Source organism: Camelus ferus, chromosome 4 (genome assembly GCF_009834535.1).
Source record: "Camelus ferus isolate YT-003-E chromosome 4, BCGSAC_Cfer_1.0, whole genome shotgun sequence".
NCBI lineage: Eukaryota > Metazoa > Chordata > Mammalia > Artiodactyla > Camelidae > Camelus > Camelus ferus.
This window is the reverse complement of record NC_045699.1, coordinates 40,826,962-40,847,869: the sequence shown is the minus strand read 5'-3', so window position 1 is coordinate 40,847,869 and position 20,908 is coordinate 40,826,962. Positions and strand designations below refer to the sequence as shown.

The 20,908-nt window shown below is 46.9% G+C and overlaps 1 protein-coding gene across 2 annotated transcripts in view; it reads right to left on the bottom strand.

The window, feature by feature from the left end:
• PSAT1 (phosphoserine aminotransferase 1) overlaps nucleotides 1-18,038 on the bottom strand; it is a 29,381-nt gene extending 11,343 nt beyond the window's left edge. For both annotated transcript variants that reach the window (XM_006188999.3, XM_032477885.1), the window contains exons 1-7: nucleotides 17,885-18,038; nucleotides 14,433-14,493; nucleotides 13,404-13,473; nucleotides 11,460-11,665; nucleotides 10,534-10,706; nucleotides 8,791-8,960; nucleotides 2,011-2,139 (exon numbers count right to left, since the gene is read on the bottom strand). In XM_006188999.3, the coding sequence (XP_006189061.1) occupies nucleotides 2,011-2,139; nucleotides 8,791-8,960; nucleotides 10,534-10,706; nucleotides 11,460-11,665; nucleotides 13,404-13,473; nucleotides 14,433-14,493; nucleotides 17,885-17,944 (869 nt within the window). In that variant the 5' untranslated portion in view covers nucleotides 17,945-18,038. The remainder of the gene's footprint in view (nucleotides 1-2,010; nucleotides 2,140-8,790; nucleotides 8,961-10,533; nucleotides 10,707-11,459; nucleotides 11,666-13,403; nucleotides 13,474-14,432; nucleotides 14,494-17,884) is intronic.
• Nucleotides 18,039-20,908: the final 2,870 nt, after the last annotated feature.

Here is a 20,908-nt window from a genome sequence, read left to right as displayed (position 1 = left end):
CATTCCCAACACAAGCCATGCCCTCTAGGCAGCCCACTCTCTGCTCTCCAAACACACTACTTTCTTCCCTTAGTGCCTTGGCAAGGGCCATTCCTTGTCTTTCTGAAAACTCCTAAAAGTAATTTTGGAAAACAAAATTGAAAAAAAAAAGTAATTTTGCCCTCTTCTCTGCCTCATTCTGTTCATGCCCAAGGTTCAAATTCATCCAAAAGCCCTCCCTTCACCTCCAGCTAAAGCCGTATCTTCCTGCCCCCAGCTCATGCCTCGCTATTTAGCCTCTGGCTGTGAACTCCTGGGATCATCTCCTGCTAGTCATGCGAGTTAAAATGGCTCCAGTAAGTGCCAGCGGAGCACCCTAGCCTCCCCACTCACACATCGGGGTCTGAGGTGGAAAATTCCCCAGGGCCAGCCTCCCAGCCTGCACTTGCCTCTGGTGCACAGAATCACAGAGCAAGCAGAAATGCATAGTCTGTACCCTTCCCCCAGATGGCATGTGGAAGAGGACCCCAAAGGTCAAGGCATTCAGCCAAGCCGGACTTACTGAGGGCTTGTGGCTGGAGGGTCACAGCAGGCCAGGAACTCGCAGGAGCAGACAAGCATTTAAGGGCAGAGTGGCGGCAGCAGTAAGGTGCTGCCCCCAAAGACCCCCCAACCCCTAACCAGGGATGGTTATGGGGATGTGTTAGCATGTCCTGGGAAAAATACACAATTCTAAGTTAGGACTGCGGCATCATTTTATTCTGTCCTATGTGGCCCACTAAATTCTCAAAAGAGAGTGGGAATTCCCTTGTTCTTGTTAGCCAGATATTTTTGTTACAACTCACTGAACTCCAAAGAGTAAAGGCCACTAAAAGCTGGGTCCTGGCGTGGTAAATGGGGTAAGTGCTCACGCATGTGGCTGTATAAACACGCATGCACACATAGCATCATCACGTCTGGTCCTCATACAGCTATCCCTACCTTGAAGGAGAGGAAAAGCAAATGAAAACATCATCTATTAAGCCCCCTTGTGCCAGACACTCTACTGGTATTTCACATCTGGCATTTTGGAAAGAAGCCCATTGTGGGGGATTGAGTGGCAGCCTCTGCCAAGGTTTATCCACGTGCTCACCTCCAGAATCTGTGAACATGACTTACTTGGAAAAAGGGTCTTGGCTGTTACAATTAAGCCAAGGATCTCTAGATGAGATAAATCATCCCGGATGATCTGGTAGGGGGGCACCCTAAAGCCGATGACCCAGAAGAGAAGATATACAAGAAAGGAGGCCATGCAAAGGCAGGGGCAGAGCATGGGGTGAGGCAGCTGCAAGCCAAGAAACGCCTGGAACCCCCAGAATCTGAAAGAGGCAGAAATGGATTCTGCCCTAGAGTCTCTGGAGGAAGTACAGCCTTGCTGACGTCTTGATTTTGAACATCCAGCCTCCAGAACCGTGAGAACAAATTTCTCTTGTTTTAAATCACCGTGTTAGTGGCACTTTCCTCCGGCAGCCCTAGGAGACAAGTCCAAGGCCCATACATTTTCTGTACCCCTCACAGGCACCAGTCCAGCGGGCAACACATGTTCATGAAACAACTGGTCACAAAAACGTTTAACTAGGAGTCAACTCAGACCACAGCCAATTCCATTCACCAACTGCTGGGCCGGGATGAGAGCGTTTGTCCTGTAATAAGGGAAACAGTAAACTTTCCCCAAAGAGTAAACAACCCAAGGGAGGGGCCAGGAGGGGGCATTTACACTGAGGTCTCCAGCAGAGTCCTGAGCTAAAGAGGAGAGCTTCCAGCAAGTATGTGTGCTTTGCCCCCCAGGGGACAAGAGAGGAAGCAGGCAGCAGGAGAAGGGGTCTGCCTGGGGATGAACTCAGACTCTTCCCCTGGGTGATCGATGTCTCTCGTGCTCCTGGGGACTTCAACAGGATGGCTGCACCCTTTTTCCAAGAGGACACAGCACATATGCATTTGTAAATTCACAAGTGGCAAAATGTGGGATTTAAAAAAAACCCATTGACTTACACGTAAAATCCTTGAGAATTATCAATAATATCATAAATCATTCGCGATTTGGTGGAGCTAAGCTTCTCCATGGCTGCTGCACCGCCGTTGTTCTTAATCCACTCCAGGACCAAGCCCATGACATAGATGCTAAAATAAAGATTAAAAAATACATACATTCATTTAGTTCAGCTTTGCAGAAGTAGAGACATTCAAGCAAACTGCCTGAAGTTGTACTAAAACAGATGTAAAGACACCACTAGGAAAAAAAAAAGTGAAAAAAAAGGAGACACCATTAGACATAGACAAGATGAAATCAGGCCATGTGAGGACCAAGGGCAAGAGGGTGTCATGAAGCAAAAACTAAGACCAACCCAACTCTAGGCCCCTGAGCGCCCTTCAGAAAAGAGGGTTAATTAGACTCCTCACTGGAGGTCACATTGGTCCCCACTGTCCAGCCTAAGCCCTAATGCAAACTCTCCAGGACACCTGGGAACACGCCACACCTGGTGACATTTTAGCCCTGCCACAAGCATCCTCAGACTCTACAGTCGTGGAAGGCTGGAGGCCCAGTATTAACCCTTTCTCCCCCACAGCCCTGGTGCAGGGCCCTCCACCTGGCGGATGCAGGGTGGCGTGCTGCTAAGAGCCTGGGCTGTGGGTCAGAGTCCTGACTCCAGTCCCTGTGCTGCCACTTACTAAACAGATTACCTGGGATTAGTCACTGTGGGAATCCAAACCTCAACTTTCCCATTTGGAAACAGAGAGACCTACCAGCCTACGGTGGACACCCAGCATTTCAGCTGCCCTGCTCTTCCTAACTCCACCCTCCCACCCTACAGAAGCCCCAGCAGGGTCCCTTGCTCCCCTGGTCTCAAAGCTGGGCAGGGGAATTAGCTGGACCAATCAGAGCCCTCTGCTGGGAGTGAGAAGAGGAAGAATTGTGTGTTGGTGACACTGTGAGATAGGAGGTGAGAGCCCCAGAGGGCATCTGAAGGGGGGCTCATCTGAGGTATAGGAGAACAGATGGGGTAGGATTCGGGTCCCTGGTTCCACGAGGACCTGCTGCGCCTCAGCCCCTCACAGAGCTTGGGAACATCCCTTTCTGAGCCCAGATTTCAAGTCTGTCACCTGTACAACTCAGAGCTCTTGTGGGGACTGCAGGGAATGGGTTGGGTGAGGTGCCTGGTGCAGGACCCGGCACTTGGGAGGTGTAGTTAGTAGTATCTTCACTAGTTAAGTGCTCAAAAGTAAGCCCAACACATACGCCACTGAAGAACAGTGATCTGCTGAAAGTCCCTCTGTTTAGAAAGGTGCTGAGGGCTCCGTGCATGCCTCACTGAATGCCCATGGGGCCAGAGCAGAGGTCTCCCAGGGAAAAGACACCATCTTCCTTGAGCTGAAAGTTTGGAGAAGGTCAGTGTTCAACTATGCTCTCTCCACGAGTGGGACTAAAGGTCCCCTACAGGAATTTGTGTAAACTTAGCTGCTGGGCATCAACGCCCAGCAAAGATGTGGGGTGATGACCCCTGGACACCACTGTCTCCTCATTTATTAATGCCCTGAGCCTTTTAACACCATGAAGGTGACAGAGTAGGGGGGAGGCGGGGGAAATCACTGGGTCTGGAAAATGTTCCAACACCAGAAGCTTGTCCTAGGGATTTTGTCCCAAGATACTGACTGGCTCATTCACTGCCTCCAGGTGGGCAGAGAACCCAGGCATTTCTACCCCCAGAAGGTAGCAGACGCCAAAACTGGGCTGCCCAGCGGGCACTGGGCAGAGAGTCGCCAGCACCCAGACCCACGTGATAGCCTCTCTAGAAGCTTTTCCAGCCCAGTACACCATAGAGCGCTGGGAGGAATGAAAACCGGCAGTGAGTGGTAGAGGGAAGGGAGAACAAGCAGAACACAGCCCCTGAATAATTTATAGCCTCGGAGGTAGCTCTCTAGGTAAAGACTAAGTTAGAGGGACAAAGGAGAAAAAAGAAAGTAAGAGAAGGGAACATGGGCCAGGCACCCTGCTAGTTGCTCTCCCATCTACTGATCAAAATAATCTGTGGTCAGAGCTGCCATCTCATTTTACAGATGTGGAAACAGGCTCAGAGAGCTTGACTTGGCTAAAGTCAGCCCACAAGTGGCTGATAAAGTCAGGATTCCAACCCCAGTTGTCCTGACTCCAAAGCCTAAGTTCTTTTCACAGTAACAAAGGCCTCTGGTTTCCTAGGGGCTCCAGGACCCTCAACCACTATCTCACCTGCTAACAGGGCAGCCAGGTTGGCACCAGGCCTCACAGACACAGCTGCCAGAAGCAGCTGCTATGGGGCATCACAACACACATGCACATATGTGGGCACGTTTGTGTTCCAGGTACGATGCTGCCCTGGACTCCTCCGTTCCATGAGACTCTCCAGAATTTCCATCTAATTCAAAATGGCTCACTTCTCTACAAACCACAGAAACACACCCTGCCACATTATCCAAGCAGAGTCACATGCATGCACCTGCCTATTCACTGACAGTGCTTTTCAGAGGCCAAGCATCACCTTGACCTGCAGCTCTGTTATCCCAGGGTTCCCAAGCTGTTGTTCCACTAATCAAATCAAGGCTACAGCAAAGGCTCAGGTCAAGTCGACAGTCTCACCCAGACCTCGGCACCCAGACATTTCCCTCTTGCTGTGTGACTCACTGCCCATGCTTGATGGCTAATCTTAATGGGATGTGAGCAAGCTCAGTCAGCAGAAAGCCCATCCACTCTACACACTGCCCAGAACCAGCAACCTTAGCCTTGGTCTATGAGGCCTCAGCGTGAGGCAGATGCTTCAGAGGGAAGCAGGCTCTTCTGGAGACCAGACACCCCCAGAGTGGAAGGATGTCTGGCCCTGCGACTCGACTGGGACTTTCAATTCATTTTTTTAAAAAGATGATATTATTATCATCACTCTGCCACTCAGCTATTTGCACCCCTCCCAACTTATTATTAACTCCTGCCTCTACCCTCATGCAATCCAAAATCTTCAAAACACACGGGCCCTAAAATGCTTACACAGCTTTGCCATTTGGTCTCCATTCTCCCCACTAACAACCAGGGTAACACTTTTAACTGATTTATGCCTTTGCTTCTAAAATGCCACCTGCTGCACCCAGCACAGGTGGACTGTCCATTAAATGACCACATAAATCACAGTAGGTCCACTCGATGGAATATCATACAGCAATTCAAAGGGGAAAAAAGGCAGGCATCTGAGCCGGCACGGCAGTGTTCACAGTACACTGCTGGGTGGAAAAAAGAATTCGCAGAACAGCCTGTACAGTAACGTTCTATTTGTATAATTAAATACACTGCTCTGGATATTTGAAGACGCCCAGTTAAGGGTCAGGGCACACAGCAAGCAGTTAACAGTGGTTACTCTGGCAGGCTCCGCCTGCTTCAGAAATCTCTGCCAAGATCATGTGTTATTTTTTTAAAGCAATATGAAATACTCTCCGGGCACTAGGGATTAGAAAAGCATGCCAGAAATTCCCCTGGGAAACTCGCTCTGGCTGTTCTGAAGAACAAGCCTCCTGGACAGGCCCACACTCCCATTCTGATAAGAATGGTGGCCTGGGTTAGTGGGGTTATTTTGTTTCTCATTAGTTACCTTATCCCATAATACAGCTAAAGCCAATTTATACTTACAGGTTCAGTCAGTAATGGTAAGTAAAACTCTCTTGTGGGGTTAGAAGGGAAGTTTAGGCATCTTTTTGTTTGTCCATTAATTGGGCTTAGTGTGCTCCACTAAAGGGTTAAGTAGAAGGCCCAAATGGTCCTTTATTCCACCCCAATTCACGGCTCAGGGCCACAGGCAACTATGTACAGGCCAGCTGTCCAGCTCAGTTCAAACAAACCGCCCAGGGCCTATGGTCATTTGGCTCCGATTTTAAAAAAACAGAAGAAGAAGAATGAATGAATGAATGAATGAATGAATGAATGAAAAAAAGCTTCTTTTCAAATGTGAGAACTTTTCAAGGACTTTCATGTGTTACAAATTCTGAAGGGTTCTGAATGCCTCATCAGCTCACATCCAGGGATGGTGGAGGGTGTTTTGCACAAATCTTCTCTCTACATTTGTTGCTTGTTCTCAGGGGGGAGCTACAACTTCCTAATCTTGAATGCTTAAGTAGCCCAGATGAAATAGAAACTTCTCAAGTCATGGATTTAGGGAAACTACAGACTTTTAATTTTTGCCTTTTCTCTTCTTTTGGAGTAAAAGAAAACAAGATATCAAGGGGTGTCTTGGGTCAGAATGCACTTAACCCAATCTCTTTCATCTTTCACATTTATAGGATTGTGTTTTAGTATTATTAGCAATCCTTTCCCCGAGATGGTCTACTTCCACTATTCTGATCTGTCTGGAGAAGAAACTTTACCCTTTTCCTGCCCTTGTTTCTATGTCTGGCTCGGTCTGCTCCTCAGGCAGGAAGACTCTGGGCAGGGAGTGTCTGCCGTCCCCTACACTTGTCCTCACCGCCAGGTGAGCAGGTTGACCAACAGACCCGACTGATCGACTCCCGGGGGCCTGGGGCCTGCACAGGGGCCCCTCTATGAGTCACTGAAAGAGGGACTTTCCCTCAGGGCCACCAACAAGTCTGACTTCAGACATTTTTATCTTCCATTAGACAGACTGACCTGCTTTCCCACCATCCCTGCTGACTTTTCACTCTAATGTTAACAGACAGCATTTTAACATATTCACGACATTTAAAAAATGTGCTTCAAGGTACCTTGTGGAGAAGGTACCCGAGGGTGCGACAGCTCCCCCTGCTCCTCCAGCCTGGGCTCTCATCAGGATTTGCTGGCCTTCAGGCCACATTTCAGGGCCAGGGCTCTCCCTGTCTCCTCACTCCCAGAGACATGGGAGCCTCTGCCTCGCCCTAAAACACTCATCTGCCTGCAAGCCGGGCCCTGGCCGCACATTCTAACAGCTAAGGACAAACAGCTCCCGCCAACTCCTGCCACTGTGCAGCCTGGCGCTGAAGCCCCTTCCCCAGGGCCCTGTGCTTGAGGGTCCCCCACTGTCCTGCACCGCCCAGCACAGCAGTGCTCCTTTCCTAGCTGGTCAGTGATCAATGGTCTTCCCACTGCCTGGAACTCCAGCAGCAAGATGGGCAGGTGAGACAGATTCAGCCCTGCCCCCAATCCCTATCACACACTTAGAAGCACTTTCCACAGGGGTGAAAGAGTGGGATTGACAGGTAACCAGCACAGGAAGCACCAGAATACCCGGCTCCCCGAGGAGAGAGGGGACACAAAATGAGGAGCTGCTCTGTCTGGCCCAGGTGAGCCATGCGGAAAACCAGCAAAACTTCCCTTCAGAGTTCTAGCTTTGAAAAAGCTCCTTTCTTTCCTTTGGTAAATTACATGGAAGAAGTTTCCTACAGGCAGCACCTCATAGTCTAACAAAGCCCCAACCCCATGGGGCAGCGACCTGAACCAGCCCGAGACCCTCTTCATGTGCTTTTATAAGAGAACTTCCACCATCACTGGAAAACCCGACCAAGTGGAAGAGCTGGACTCCAATAGTGATCGATTCTCCTGAGATGGGATCCTTTCAACACAAACCCACACTGAAATTTTCGCTTGTGAAGAGCACTAAGGTACAGGGTGCATATACCCAGGCTCTTAAGCCAGGCTGCCTGGCTGGGTTCAAACCCTGGCTATGCCACTTTCTAGAAGTACAGCTTTGGCTTCTTCACTTGCAAAATGGGACTAAGAAGAGTACCTCCAAAAATCATATTCAATACCTTGTAACAGCCTATAATAAAAAAGAACATGAAAAGGAATATATATACATATATATATATAACTGAATCACTATGCTGTTCCCCAGAAATTAACACATTATAAACTGACTATACTTCAGTAAAAAAAAAAAAAAAAAGTACTTTCCAAGTATTTACTAGGTGCTTGGGAGATTTAGAGGGTCATATACATAATGTATCACTATTTTACATCATAGCTGCCCTGAAAAGATGAATATAAACTCTGGTTCTGTCCACCTCTCTCCCCAAAATGTAAGGCTCTGAGAACTAACAACAAACAACAACAGAAACACGAATAATAATAGAGCAGCTAACATTTATAAATCACAGAGAGCCATATCCATCATTCAATCCTCACAGCAACCAATTATTCCTGGAGACATCTGCTGCACAGATAGGTTATGCAACCTGCCCAAGGTCACATAGTTATTTAGTAGTAAAATCTCTCAGGCAACTGTGAAATCCCAGGTGTCACAAAGAGTTTCACAAACTACTTGAGTCTGAGAGTTAAAAGATCGTACTTCCCCTCTCACTTGGATAACGGGAATCCAGGCTAACAGGACCCCTACAGACTGGGTGATAAAACAGAGGTGTTTGTTCCAGTCAGTGTGTTCCATGCCGGGCAGCCAGCTTCAAGCAGGCTCAGCAAGAAAAAGAAAGGAAAGCTGGGGCAGTCTGGCCTTTTAAAGTCCTTCCAAGCTGCACTGGTTGTTTGCGATGCAGGCATGACATTTCATGTGCAAAAGCTTTTGGGTTAATGGTAAACCACCAAGGCTATCGCGAGCAAACAAAAACACCCCAAAAAGAAAGGCAAGAAAAGCTGATCAAACACGCACAGAGAGTAACGAGGCAGAGGACAGCTGGGCAAAGAAGCCTGGTAGGCTACCTGGGCTATGAGGTCACCGATTCATGGAATCATGTCCTACTTTAAAAAGTCACCTTGTATTGATGGGAAGTACTGAGACCCCCTCACTGGTCCCCAGCCACACCCCAGAGAGTTACCTGAAGCAGGGAGGTGTGTTGTATAGGGAGTTATTGCCAGCCTGCACTTTATAGTCCAGGACGGAGGGGCACTCCCTGAGGGCGAACCCTAGCAGGTCGTCTCGGACGATCACCACCGTGACTCCCGCAGCGCCAACGTTCTTCTGCGCACCAGCAAAAATCACACCAAACTGAAAAGGAGAAAACCTGCTGTATTAGACACACTTGGTCATTTTTCATCAATATAATCAAACTTCCCAATCTCTTTCCAAAGCACAATTTTTATGAGGAAGTGACTTTTCTAAGTGTTCAGAGCACATTCCCTTCTCTAAAGGAATCTCCATCTGGGACAGAAAACCAATACTTGTGAGTTCAGAGCCTACAGATTATGAGTCTGTCTGGTCCTTCTCCCCATGAAGGGGCCAGCCCAAGCCCATCACTGTGAAGACCTTGCATCTATTCAGATCCACTATTACACCTTTTTACTACATCCAAGCCCATTTTTAAAATAAGGCTGCTGTCCTACAGGGTTACAAACCTAAAGAAACCAAATTTTAAACTTTTTTTAAATTAAAAAAAAACTTTTTTAGGTTACAAACCAAAAAAAAAAATTTTTTTAGCCATTTATATTTGTATAAAGGGACAATCAGAAGATGCACAGAAATGAGACAAGCTGCCTAAGAGAAAAGAAATTTTAGACAAAAGATGTTTAAAGGTGCTGCAGGAAATTTTTTCGTGTACGATACAGAACCCTGTCCCATTTCTCCCCATGAAATCTTTAAGAAAATTCAGTGGCACTCCAAGTAGGAGGAAGGCGGACAGCCTGGCCTGGCAGGGAGGAGAATTTAACAGTTGACATTGTTAAGAATTTTCAGTGCACAGTGACTGATAATAAAAACAGGCTATAAACAAAATACTGTACATCCACAGAACAGAATATTACTGAGCCCTTAAAAAATGAAATCTGACACACACTACCATGGGGCAAACCTTGAGAACACTATGCTAAGTGAAATAAACCAGACTCAAAGGACAAATATTGCATGATTTCACTTATTCGAGGTACCTAGAACAGTCAAATTCACAGAGAGAGAGAGTAGAATGGTGGTTGCCAAGGCCTGGAGGGAGGGAGGACTAGGGTTGTTTAATGGGGACAGAGTTCCAGTTTGGGAAGAAAAAGTTCTGGAGATGGATGGTGGTGATGGTTGCACGACAGTGTGTATGTACTTAATGCCACTGAACTGCATGCTTAAAAATAGTTAAAATGGTCAATTTTATGGTAACTATATTTTACTTCAATTATTTTTAAAAACACTTGTCAGTTTGTTTTAAATTTTTTACAGATGCCATAGCCCCCATGGCGCGCACCTGGGTGCCCTGCTCCCACTGCCCATCCTGGTGAGCTGCTCCTAAGTCTATGAGTCCTGTCGATGCTCTTGGAGCTGAGGTGGGTTCAAGGCCAGGTGGGGCTTCTTCATAGCCCCCCTGAGCTTGGATAATGTGAATTTTCCCTTGAAGACAGCAAGCAACTCCCCATGTGTTGACCCAAAAATTCTCAAAGAGCCACTCTCAGAGGCAGGTAAATTCCCCAAGAAGTCAAGTGTCATCCTGGGCTAATCATTAACACAGGGCTGGGAATGTCAGGACATAAACATTCTGACAACCAACACTGCCGGCTTTTCCCTGTTCTAGTGTACATGAAAATGCCCTTAGACAAACAGAGATTCCAGGTTCCCTCCCACCCAGGCCTCTTTTACACTCTACCTTGGAAACATCCACTGGCTTGGACAGGAAGTTTGAGGACATGTCACAGACCAACACTGCTCCCTTGACATCAGGGATAAAGTCAAACTCCACTCCGTGCACGGTCTCATTGGCACAGTAGTACACATAGGAAGCATCTGGGCTGAGGTTCCAGGTGCTCGGATCTGGAATTTCTATCACAGGAGACAAGCTGGGGACATGTTTACTCCCTTCTTCCCTTAGGTAGATGGGAGTCTACCAGGAATGACGCCCCTTCCCTAGCAACGGAAGACTGATCCCAGACTGTTCACAAGTGAAAGTTGTTACTGGGGGCAAATAATCTTCAAGAACGGCATGGTGGGTATTTGGGGTTTTTCCTCATCACCCAGTATCCATCCATCCTATGTCCACTGACAGTTTCCTGTTTGGGCACCAGCCTCCCCCACCCTCATCCCATGTAGCTCCAGTGGTGCTAATTCTACCCATAGCACCGAAGGTAGAACGCAACTCAGGCGTGGCCACATGACTGACGCGAATGGGACACAGGGGACATAGACTGTTACTGGGAATACTTGAGCAAAGGCGCTGAAATGTGGGACAATATAAGGTCAGGAGCAGCTGCAGCCACCTTCTGAAAAGGAGGGGCAGCTTTCCTAGCTGTGGAGGAGACAGGGAGAGATACCAGGACTGGGAGACACCATGCAGGGAGCCCCTGATCAAGCTATACCTAAAACCAAATTAGCCTCTGGGCTTTGCTAGCCTAGGAATATGCTTTCTGCAGCAGCCAGGTAGTTATCTTAAAGGTACAGCCATCCAGTCGAAATGGTATCAAACTAACTACTGATGAGGAGAAAAAAGAATTGCCCTGGGCAGGGGTAACCTGCTATCTGAGGAGGGACCACTTGGCAACTAGCATCTCACCATCCAGCTCAGCTCCCAGCACTTACTTGTGTAACTCCCAAGTTTAGGGTGGACGATATTCACAGTCCCAAACTTCTTGGCTTCTTCTGCAGCCTTAGCTGACCAGGATCCTGTCACCACATAGTCGGCACACCTTCCTGCTTTCAGGCCAATCAGGTTTAAGGGGACAGCACTGAACTGGCCACACCCACCTCCTTGCACAAAAATCACCTTGTAGTTGTCCGGAACGGCTCTGGGCAGAAGCACAGGTGACAGTAAATAAAAACTCAAGGGGTCAAAGTTTGAGAATGAGTGATGCTCTACCAGCGCTTGACCTTGAGTGGATAAACTACGAGAACAACAATAAAACCCACTACTACTCTGCCTTCCCCAATTCAGTCATTGATCTACTCAATTCCTTGCACAAATATTTACTGGGCCCTGTCATGGAAGCTCATGGTTACTGTCTGGACCAAAGCTCAGAACACTCCGCTGTTCCTTTAGGGCCACTCTCAGTCCACCTGGTTCAAAGGTGGCCAATCCCAGCTCCTGGGGATGAGCATGTGACCCAAGCTGGCCAGTGGGGTTTGGTTCTGAGACCTTGGATCAAACTTCTGGTTAAGAGGATTTGTTTCTATTGAGGAAAAGAAAGAACTTGTAGGAGCTCATCTTGCAACCACAGGTGGTCACCTGGGGAAGCTAACACATAAAAAAAGCAGCAACAGGAGATGGAGAAAAAGACCCTGACATCCTGTGAGCTTCTAAATCAGTCCTGCCCTTTTCTGTTACATGAGGTAATACATTCCCTTTCTCACTTAAGCCAAGAGCTGGGTTTCTGTCACTTGCAACCAAAAGCCTTAAAAGTATGTTCGTGCTAGCCCAAGCTATGGACCAAGTGGATACTGGAGAAGAATCTTGGATAATGCTTTAGGCCTAAGCATGTATCACCTCCCTGATACACATTGAGATTAACAGCAAAATTATTTGACTCCAGCAGGGAAAATTAAGATGATGGTTGGAATGGCTACAGGCAGTACAGTAAGGCCTGCTCCAGAGGGACCAGGCCATGGAAACTGGACCCAAGCTTTTGAGCAATTTCACAGCTTGGGAACAGGTTATCCAGAAGGCCAGGGGACAGAACTCCAGCACAGAGCTATAAGGAAAGCACCACAGGGCAGGGCAGTGTGAGCGGGTCTGGCCCGCATGAAGGGTGGTGTGCATATACCTGGCCCTGAACTGTGCCTGCCTATATCGAGTGCTCAGGAGGACAGCAAAGCATGCAGGCAGGTCTTAGGAGGCTCTAGCCACGCAGTGCTCAGCAGCTAGGAGGACGCCAGCCCAAGGCAGGGTTCCTGATTTACGTTATTCAGGTGCAGGGCAGTTAATGAGGCCAAGAACTAGACGGTGGGGCACCAAACAGAGGGCTAGGGACAGGGTACAAAGTAGAAACCTGGTGAGGGGATGAAGGAATCAGCCCATAAATTGAACCGGAAGTCCAGGCCAGAGAGGCTCACGGCTGTGTGGGTCAAATGCCACATCCTTTGGGCCGATATTCCAAATCCCCACCCCATGAAGGACAGGATTGTTCTGCGACATGACAGGGAACCCAGAAGCAGCCCCAGCATGCTAAGCCAAGCAGATGATTACTGGTTCTGAATACACACATTGCAACAGGCTTCAAAGGCTCCTCACAAAAGTGGCACCAAGCCTGTCCCATCTGAGGCACTTTATCAAGGTAATTTAAAGGGAAAGTGCTGAAATCATAACAATTCCAATTTTGTCTATGAAATAATGCAAGGGTGACCCTAAAGCATTAACAATGATTAAAACATTATGTACTGATTTAGTGAATTGGGGAGAATCTTAAAAAGATGATTTTTAAGTATGGAATATTCTGGACAGTCAAGTCCAGTAAATAATGCAACAGACACCCACATATGTGGATTAGCAACCAAGAGTAACAAAATTTGTCTTTAAATTTTTAAACTTACAACAATTCCCGCACAAGATTCTCTGTGTTGCTGATAATCTTAGCGAAATCTGATGACCTGTGGCTCATTTCTGTGGAAGGAAAGACAGATAAGAAGGAAAAAAGTTCCAGTTTAAAACCAAACAAACAAAAGTTAATGCTGATGTAGCTACAAAATTTACAAATAAAATAATAAAGGGAAATGTCAGTTATTTTGCATTCAAAATTGTGGGTCACATTTCCTATAAGGGAAAATCCAAATTGATTTTCAAACTGCAAACAGTTTAGCCTTACAGTCAGAGCACAACAATTTTTCAAGTGGCAATATTCATTGAATGAGCCATTTATTAATTTATCCTTCAGTTTCTGATTTTTCTCATCTTTCTCACAAACAGGAATCCGTGTGCAAAGGCTGCCTTTTAGGACAACAGCACAAAATTGCACACTGTGCTTTCACTTCACAGAAATCTAAGAATATGTGCCAAATCCACAGGCACAAAAATTAACAGCAATGAGCACACAGTGAACCCTATGGTGTCTTAACACTCTGCAGCCTTTGAAACTACCAAAAAAGAAAAAGAAAGCTAAACTTTAAAAAAGTAAAATTTCAAACTCAAAGGTCCTCTTTTTCAATAATATAGGGGAGAGAAACTTAATGAAACTTAATATGCAAGATCTTCATAAAAGACTTGTGTACTTTGAAATATTTAACGAGTTCACGTGTAAGTACAGCAAAAACTGTAAAATGAATGTGAAGCAATGTTGTAAATGTTTGGACACTGTTATGCAAATGTATAGTATCTTCTGATCTCAGATCTCACGACAGCAAAAATTAATTATGGAACAATAAGCTGAGATGTGAACCCCTCACCAGCATTGATGTTGATTTCAAAACTGCTTCTATCAAACATGTGATGGAAGTTATTAAAATTTAAAAATATATCTGCAAACGCCTGTAGGAAGACTCAGTAGAAACTGTAGGTTTGATGTTGCATTTAAATCAGTTCTCTCTGAACTCTGGACATTCACGGAAACCAAAAGTAAATCTTACCAAGAACACTAATCCCAACTCCTTTGTAGTCTAATAATTCTTTTTGTACCTCTAACAATACCTAGGAAAAAAAAAGAAAAGAAAAGAAGATGATTTCAATATGCTGTGCACAACTCTCTCTGGACATACAAACCGGGGAGGGCGAGGGGTGGGCGGAGGATCCACCCACCAGGCCAGTGAGGAAGCTTCTGTCCCTGCCCACAGCCAATTCCCTTCCTCTTCCTGTTCCCAGAGCCCTGATGATGCAACTTACACTCAAGTTGAGTGTGAAATTATGCAATGTGACTGATGCTAAGATACAGTTTTTCCAAAGGCATGAATTTACCTAGACATAAAAATCCACTTGGACTTTAAAAACAAAAATCAAGCATAGAATTTTTCTGATAACAATTCCTTAACTGTCAACTTAAGACCTTTGGGGAAATTCTGATTCCCTAGAAAATGTCCCCTTCACAACTCTCTGAAAGAAAAAGCACAAAAAGCATAAAGTTCTGGGTTCAGAGAACAACAAAAAAAATCAATTAGGCCCAGATTAAACTGATAACTCACTTTTCCATCTTTTTGGTATACTGGGATGGGTGGGGTGGGCAGGAATTATGAAGCACCTGCTGTGGATTAAGATTTGGCAGGGATATTTATGTACTGATCTCTCTCCCCAACAACAGCCATGAAGGTGATACTCTCATCCCCAATATGCAGATGTGGAATCTCAGCTGAGGCTCTAAAGGTGACAGTTGTATGCCCCTGCCTAGCCCCTTGACCCATCTTACAAGATCACTGAAACCCTATAACCGCATTTTACCTTACTGGGACAACTGGACAGGTGGGACCCATCTAATGGCCAGTCCCCTGGTGCCAGAAAAGGCAGGGAGGAGGGACACGGCTCAGGACTTCCCCCTCCCCCTCAAGAAAACACAGCTTGCTAGGGAGGCACCTCAGTGTTTTTTCCCAAAGGCAAGTAAAATGCAAATTACTACACACTGAAAAGAAAAAGACCTGTTCTTTCTTTATTTGTTTGTTTATTTATTTATTTGTGTGTGTGTGTGTGTGTATACTTTTTTTTTTTTTTTTGAGTAAGAAGAATAGAAAGCCCTTATCAGAGATGCATGCTGAAGTGTTTAGGAGTGAAATGACATATCTGGGATTGGCTTTAAAATAATCCAGGAGCAGAACTGGAGAAAGAGGGTATGGGGGAGGGGTACTGAAACAAGACTGGCAAATGTCCTTAGTTGTTAAATCTTGCATGGATCCATGGATTTCATTATACTATTCCCTCTCTACCTTTGTGTATGAGAGAACTGACACGAAGTAAAAAAAGAGAAAGAAAAACTCAAAAAAATGTACACAAAATAGGTGAGAAGCATCCTGCCCTCAAAGAAGGTTCCCTTAGAAGATCCAAGCTAAAGAAGCCCTCATAAAACATAGTCTAAACTGGATTACAACTTGTCTGAAAAAAAAAAGAAACATTTTAACAGTAAGGAATTAGACCAAAAAAAGTTCCCCTGACAAGGAAGTTCAAGAATTTGTCATCGTTTTTGTAAACTGCTAGATGCTTAGTAGCACTGGCTGATCAAATAAACTTTAGCAAATCCTTTCCATTAGTAACAGAAACATCCATCTCTGCCACAGCCATCTTTGAACTTCTGTTTAGGCTGTATTTCTCTTACAGATAGTATTCTCTGAAAAGACATCTATAAAAGTTTATAATCAAGATTATCACAAAGACTTTTAAAGACTTCTACCCATAAAGCACACCCCTCTAATCCAGCAGGAATTTACTTTTTTCAAATTGCAGATTGCAATCGCTTTCGTGGGTCACAACTAATTTTTTAATAAAATAGAACAGACTAGAGTGGAACAGAATACAAAATTGTGCATGTCATAGTTGATTAGGCTAAATATTTCATAAGGCTTTTGTTTAAATTATAATTATGTGCAGGTACCTGGTTGTCTTGTGAAATATACTTTTCACTGTGGTTACAGCCCAAAAAAAGTCCGAAAAGTTCCTCTAATACTTATAATTCAACTAAACCAAGAAGACACATAAAAAAGCAACATTTGCCCCCCAGGTTAGAGAGCACATATGGGGGCATAAATTCTCCCAGGGAAATAAAAATTAATAATTGTTTTACTGATGACAATCACCTTTATTTTAAAAAGCCCGAACAGATTACACATTAAACAAATACACTGAAGACTCCAAAACACGGAGAGGGGAAAACCGTGAGGGTAGAGGAAACGCTGGCACAGCTCTGGGAGGGAATCTCGCCTAAAATGGACCGCAGTAACCAGGAAAAAAATAATCCCTGTTCTCTCAGCTACTGTGAGCCCTGCCCCTAGAAAAGCAAAATGTCCTTTTCCTTCTAAAATTGTGAGATTCTCTGTTCTTACCACAACACAGAGCAGGCTCTGTCCCAGGGAGATTTCCACTCTATTCAACAATAGATAATTGTAAAGCACTTGGCTATGCCCCATGTTGCTACAACATATTATCAGTCATCCTGGATAGAAAAATAAAATTATAACAGAGGGGGCAGCTGCTCAACGCGTTCAAGGCACATTAGAGATCTGGCCTCTTTCACAGCTCGGGGTGGGGTGGGATGGGTTTTGGGGGGAAGGGGAGGAGCTGGAACCTGGTTGGGGACTGGGAAGGCAGGGAGTGAGTTCCACTTGCACTAGAAAAAGTCTAGTTATGGCTCAGGGGAGAACTGAATCATTCATTTGCTCCAGAACAAAGTGAAGCGAACTGGGCGAGCCGCCCAATGCCTACCAGAGTTTGACTACTAGAATGCCTTTAGGGGACACGCCAGTTCAAAAAAATTATACGCGTGAAACAGAGGAGAGAAAAAAGGTTTTAGGGACAGGTAGTCTCTGGGGGACAAGGAAGGAAAGGCTGGACAGGACTAAAGGCTTTTAAATTTACATTTCTAACAAGCAATGTTCCCAAGTGCTGGCTACAGCCAACGAGGGGTCGTGCGTGGACCTCCAGTTTGCAATTCCCCTCCAGTCAACGCGATCCCCATTCACCATTCATTCAGCGTCCATTCACGCTTCCACTCAACACTGCCTGGTTCGCAGCACTGCCCAGCAAGGCGAACGCAGAGAGAGCTTTTTCTTTTCAGCCGCGCCGCCGGCCCGGCCCCACCTGGGAGAAGGCACAGCGTGGGAGACTGCAGGTGCGCTGAACCGCAGGCCAGCATGCCCTGGCTGGCCAAGTTCTGCAACGCGGTGCACAGCTGCACAAGGAAGCCTTGTGGAGCTTCCTTCCTCAATGTATTCTTCCAGAGGCCCACCTGCGAGAGATCCTGAACTGGCTTGCACGTCCATTCGAGGCGTTTGGGGGACTCGGGGCGAGGAGAAGGTATCCCTGCGCCCCGCGCAGGGATGCACAGCCACCCGCGCTCCTGCTCCCGCCCGGACCGCACTCCCCGAGCGTGCTCTCGGGGACTTACCGAGCGCGGCAGCTTGGCTGGCCCAGGCCCGAAGTTGACCACCTGCATCAGGGAGTCCATGGTGCGACAGCCGGGACTGCGAGTCAGCTGCAGGGTACGGATCGCGTGTGCAGCGCGAGTCTGAGATCGGCGCCGACTCTGCCTTCTTCCAGCGCCGAGCCGGCGCCCCTATTGGCCCGCGCTGTCGCTGGCCCTCCGCTGATTGGTTCGTGCAACGGGGCTCTCATCGCCATTGGTCGTGCTCCCCAGCTGAGGCTCGGGAGCAGTTGCTCCTCCTCGCGTTTACGTTCTCAACCCCTTTTTAATCAATGCAAGGCGCGCGGGAGATTGCACCAGCCAGGCAACTCGGCTGCGCGCCCGCCCGAGAATCGTGGGCGGCGAGAAGAGGCTGCCCCTGCCAGCTTGCGGTGGTGCTTCTGCACCCTTGTTGAGGCCGGTTGCAGTTCTCCAACCCTGACTCCAGCCCCTTTCTCTCCGCTGCAGGGGGAGATGCGAAGTAAACCACGCCCCTTACCCCCACCCACGTCTAACCACATCTTCGCCAGACCCTGAGCTGGACTCTGATTAATTTGTTTGAACCAGCGGCCATTAATTCACCAAACTGTCCTAAGCACCCCCATGGGCGCCATATACTCCAGTGGAGAAGCAGGGCCCCCAAGGATGGAATTGCAGAGTGAACTATGAGCCAGGGGTGGGTGAGTAGCTAGGGGATGACGTTCTTTGCATGTACACAGGGGCCAAGAGTTCCAGCGGGATTAACGGATGGAGGCGGCCAAAGACGGTGAGAGGTGCATTGGCCTGGGAAGCCTGGATGCCCCCTAGGCAAGTCCTTTTATGTTGCTCATTCTCCATTTCCTCTTGTGAAAAGAGCTAGCTGGAACCCGGCAATACATCTCAGGTTGCTAGGCACTGACAAGCTGTGAGTTTAGAAACGTGAGGAGACATTAACAAGAACGCAATACCCCTGGGGAGTCGCAGCCCAAGCCAGGGGAGAGGCCCAGAGCCAGGCCGGGCGCAGGGCCAGCGTGGTTCAAACTTTTCCACAGAAGTATTCCTCTCAAAAGAACTCCAGTGGAGACGCACACGGGGCTCAGTAACAGCGAGACCCCCTTCCCATTTCTTTGAAGTCTGGAATTTCATCATTTTTTTTAAAATGTGAATTTTGCCTTCGACTCCATAATTTAACCTAGTTTCTTATAAAAGTATTTCCCCAGATCTCTGAGCAAAAGTGATGTGCCAGGAATACACACAGTGCCTGCCTTAGGGCTTTCCATCATAGCGGCCACAGTGTCAACTACCCTGGTTTGAAAAGGCTTGTAAACTGACAGGATTATGACTTTTGTTTGCTTTTTGTGGTATGTGGGAGGATGGATCTGGGATCAGAGGCACTGCTTTAGGTTTGGGAGTTGGAGAGCAAAGTTTCTAGAAAAAGCTGAAATGAACGAGGTCACTGCCTTCCTCAATATCGTCATTTACAAAGTTGCAAAACTGAGTAGAGGGTATGAATCTCAGTCCATCACCTCAGATGTGCAAGAATTGTCACATACCTATTACTTCACATAACGACTTAGTTGTAGACCCCTAGCAGCTAATCTACTAGGGGAGTCGGGGAGAGAGCCTACCTCCTTCCTGGAGTCCTTAATCCCAGGGATTTGCACAGTCCCATGGTACTGGGACAGAGAGAGAAGCACTCATTCATTTGGTCCCCCTTCCCCAGAAAATTTGGTTGAGTTGTCTCCACTGCTGAGGTTTATCTGCTGCTTCAGCTCTCTACTGCTTTTATGACCCACGGATGAACACAGGAAATTTGGGTGGGGTGGGGATGGCTATCATCCCATCTGCCAACACATGCCATGCAGTCCTTCCTCCGAGGGTCTTACAGTTTCCTAGATGACATTCCAGGGAAGGAAGGCACACAGACCCTCTGCTCAGGGACCTGCTTGACCTCTGTCTCCCTCTCTCTCTCCCTGTCTCTCTCCCAGCCAAGAACATCTATTTTTCATTCTAGAAAGAATCCATCTCTTTCTTTTTTTTTCCTCATACTCTGTCCACAAACACCTTAAGCCAGGGCCACTCAGGGATAGGAAGGCAGTGGTGGGACTGTGGTGAATTGGAAAGCATATGCCCATCTCTGGCCGAGTTGCACCAGCCCACCACACATTTATGCTCCCCCTACCATGGAGTAGAGTCTTTGCCAGGAGGTTGCTGTTCAGGCAGGCTCCACATTTCCCAACTCCTCTTGCATCAGGGCGGGTCATATGACTGGGACCTACCAACGGAATAGAGCAGAGGATGTCACTTTCAGACCAAGGTGGTTGTGGTTGAGAAATGGTGTGCTTCTTCACTTTCTTTTTCCATTCCACAGGCTGAAATCAAAGACTCCAAGACCCAGGAAGGAAGGAGCCTTAGTCTCTGAATCACCTGTTCTGGGCTTGTTACACATAAATGAGAAATCAACTTCTCCTGGGTCATGCCACTGAAATCTGAAGGGCTGTGCTATCCTAACTAATACACTATTCTCAATGCAACAGCTGTAGCTCAGATCTAGCTGCTTTTTGCCAGGTAGGCAAACATAGCTTGATAGGTTATTCAAGCTATCGCCCCATTTTAAAAGAGAAACTAGAAACCCAGACTGTTATGTGAAGCTCCTCAATTTTTAAGTGTTGACAAATTTAAGTTTCAGACAACACTGTACAGATCAATATTATGAGGGGCCAGACCTAGCTTCTCTGCAAGTCTGATCACCAGCTCTTCTTCTAAGGACTGCTTTATAGTGTTTCCTCATGAATTTCCTCTAATTCAGCAAGGAACACCCTCGGCTTCCTGCTTGAATAAGGAAACAGGAAAAGGGAAGACACTGGGGGAAATAGAATTTAATCTCAAAATATTATTCTGTCACCTTGCCTATTTTGTAGTGCAGCTGTATAATGACAGCCCACGGAACCCTTGCATTTAGGGAGGGCACCTCATCTCCTAGTAGATTCTCATTTAGCAGTTTAAAAACAGCTTCTTTATGAAACTCAT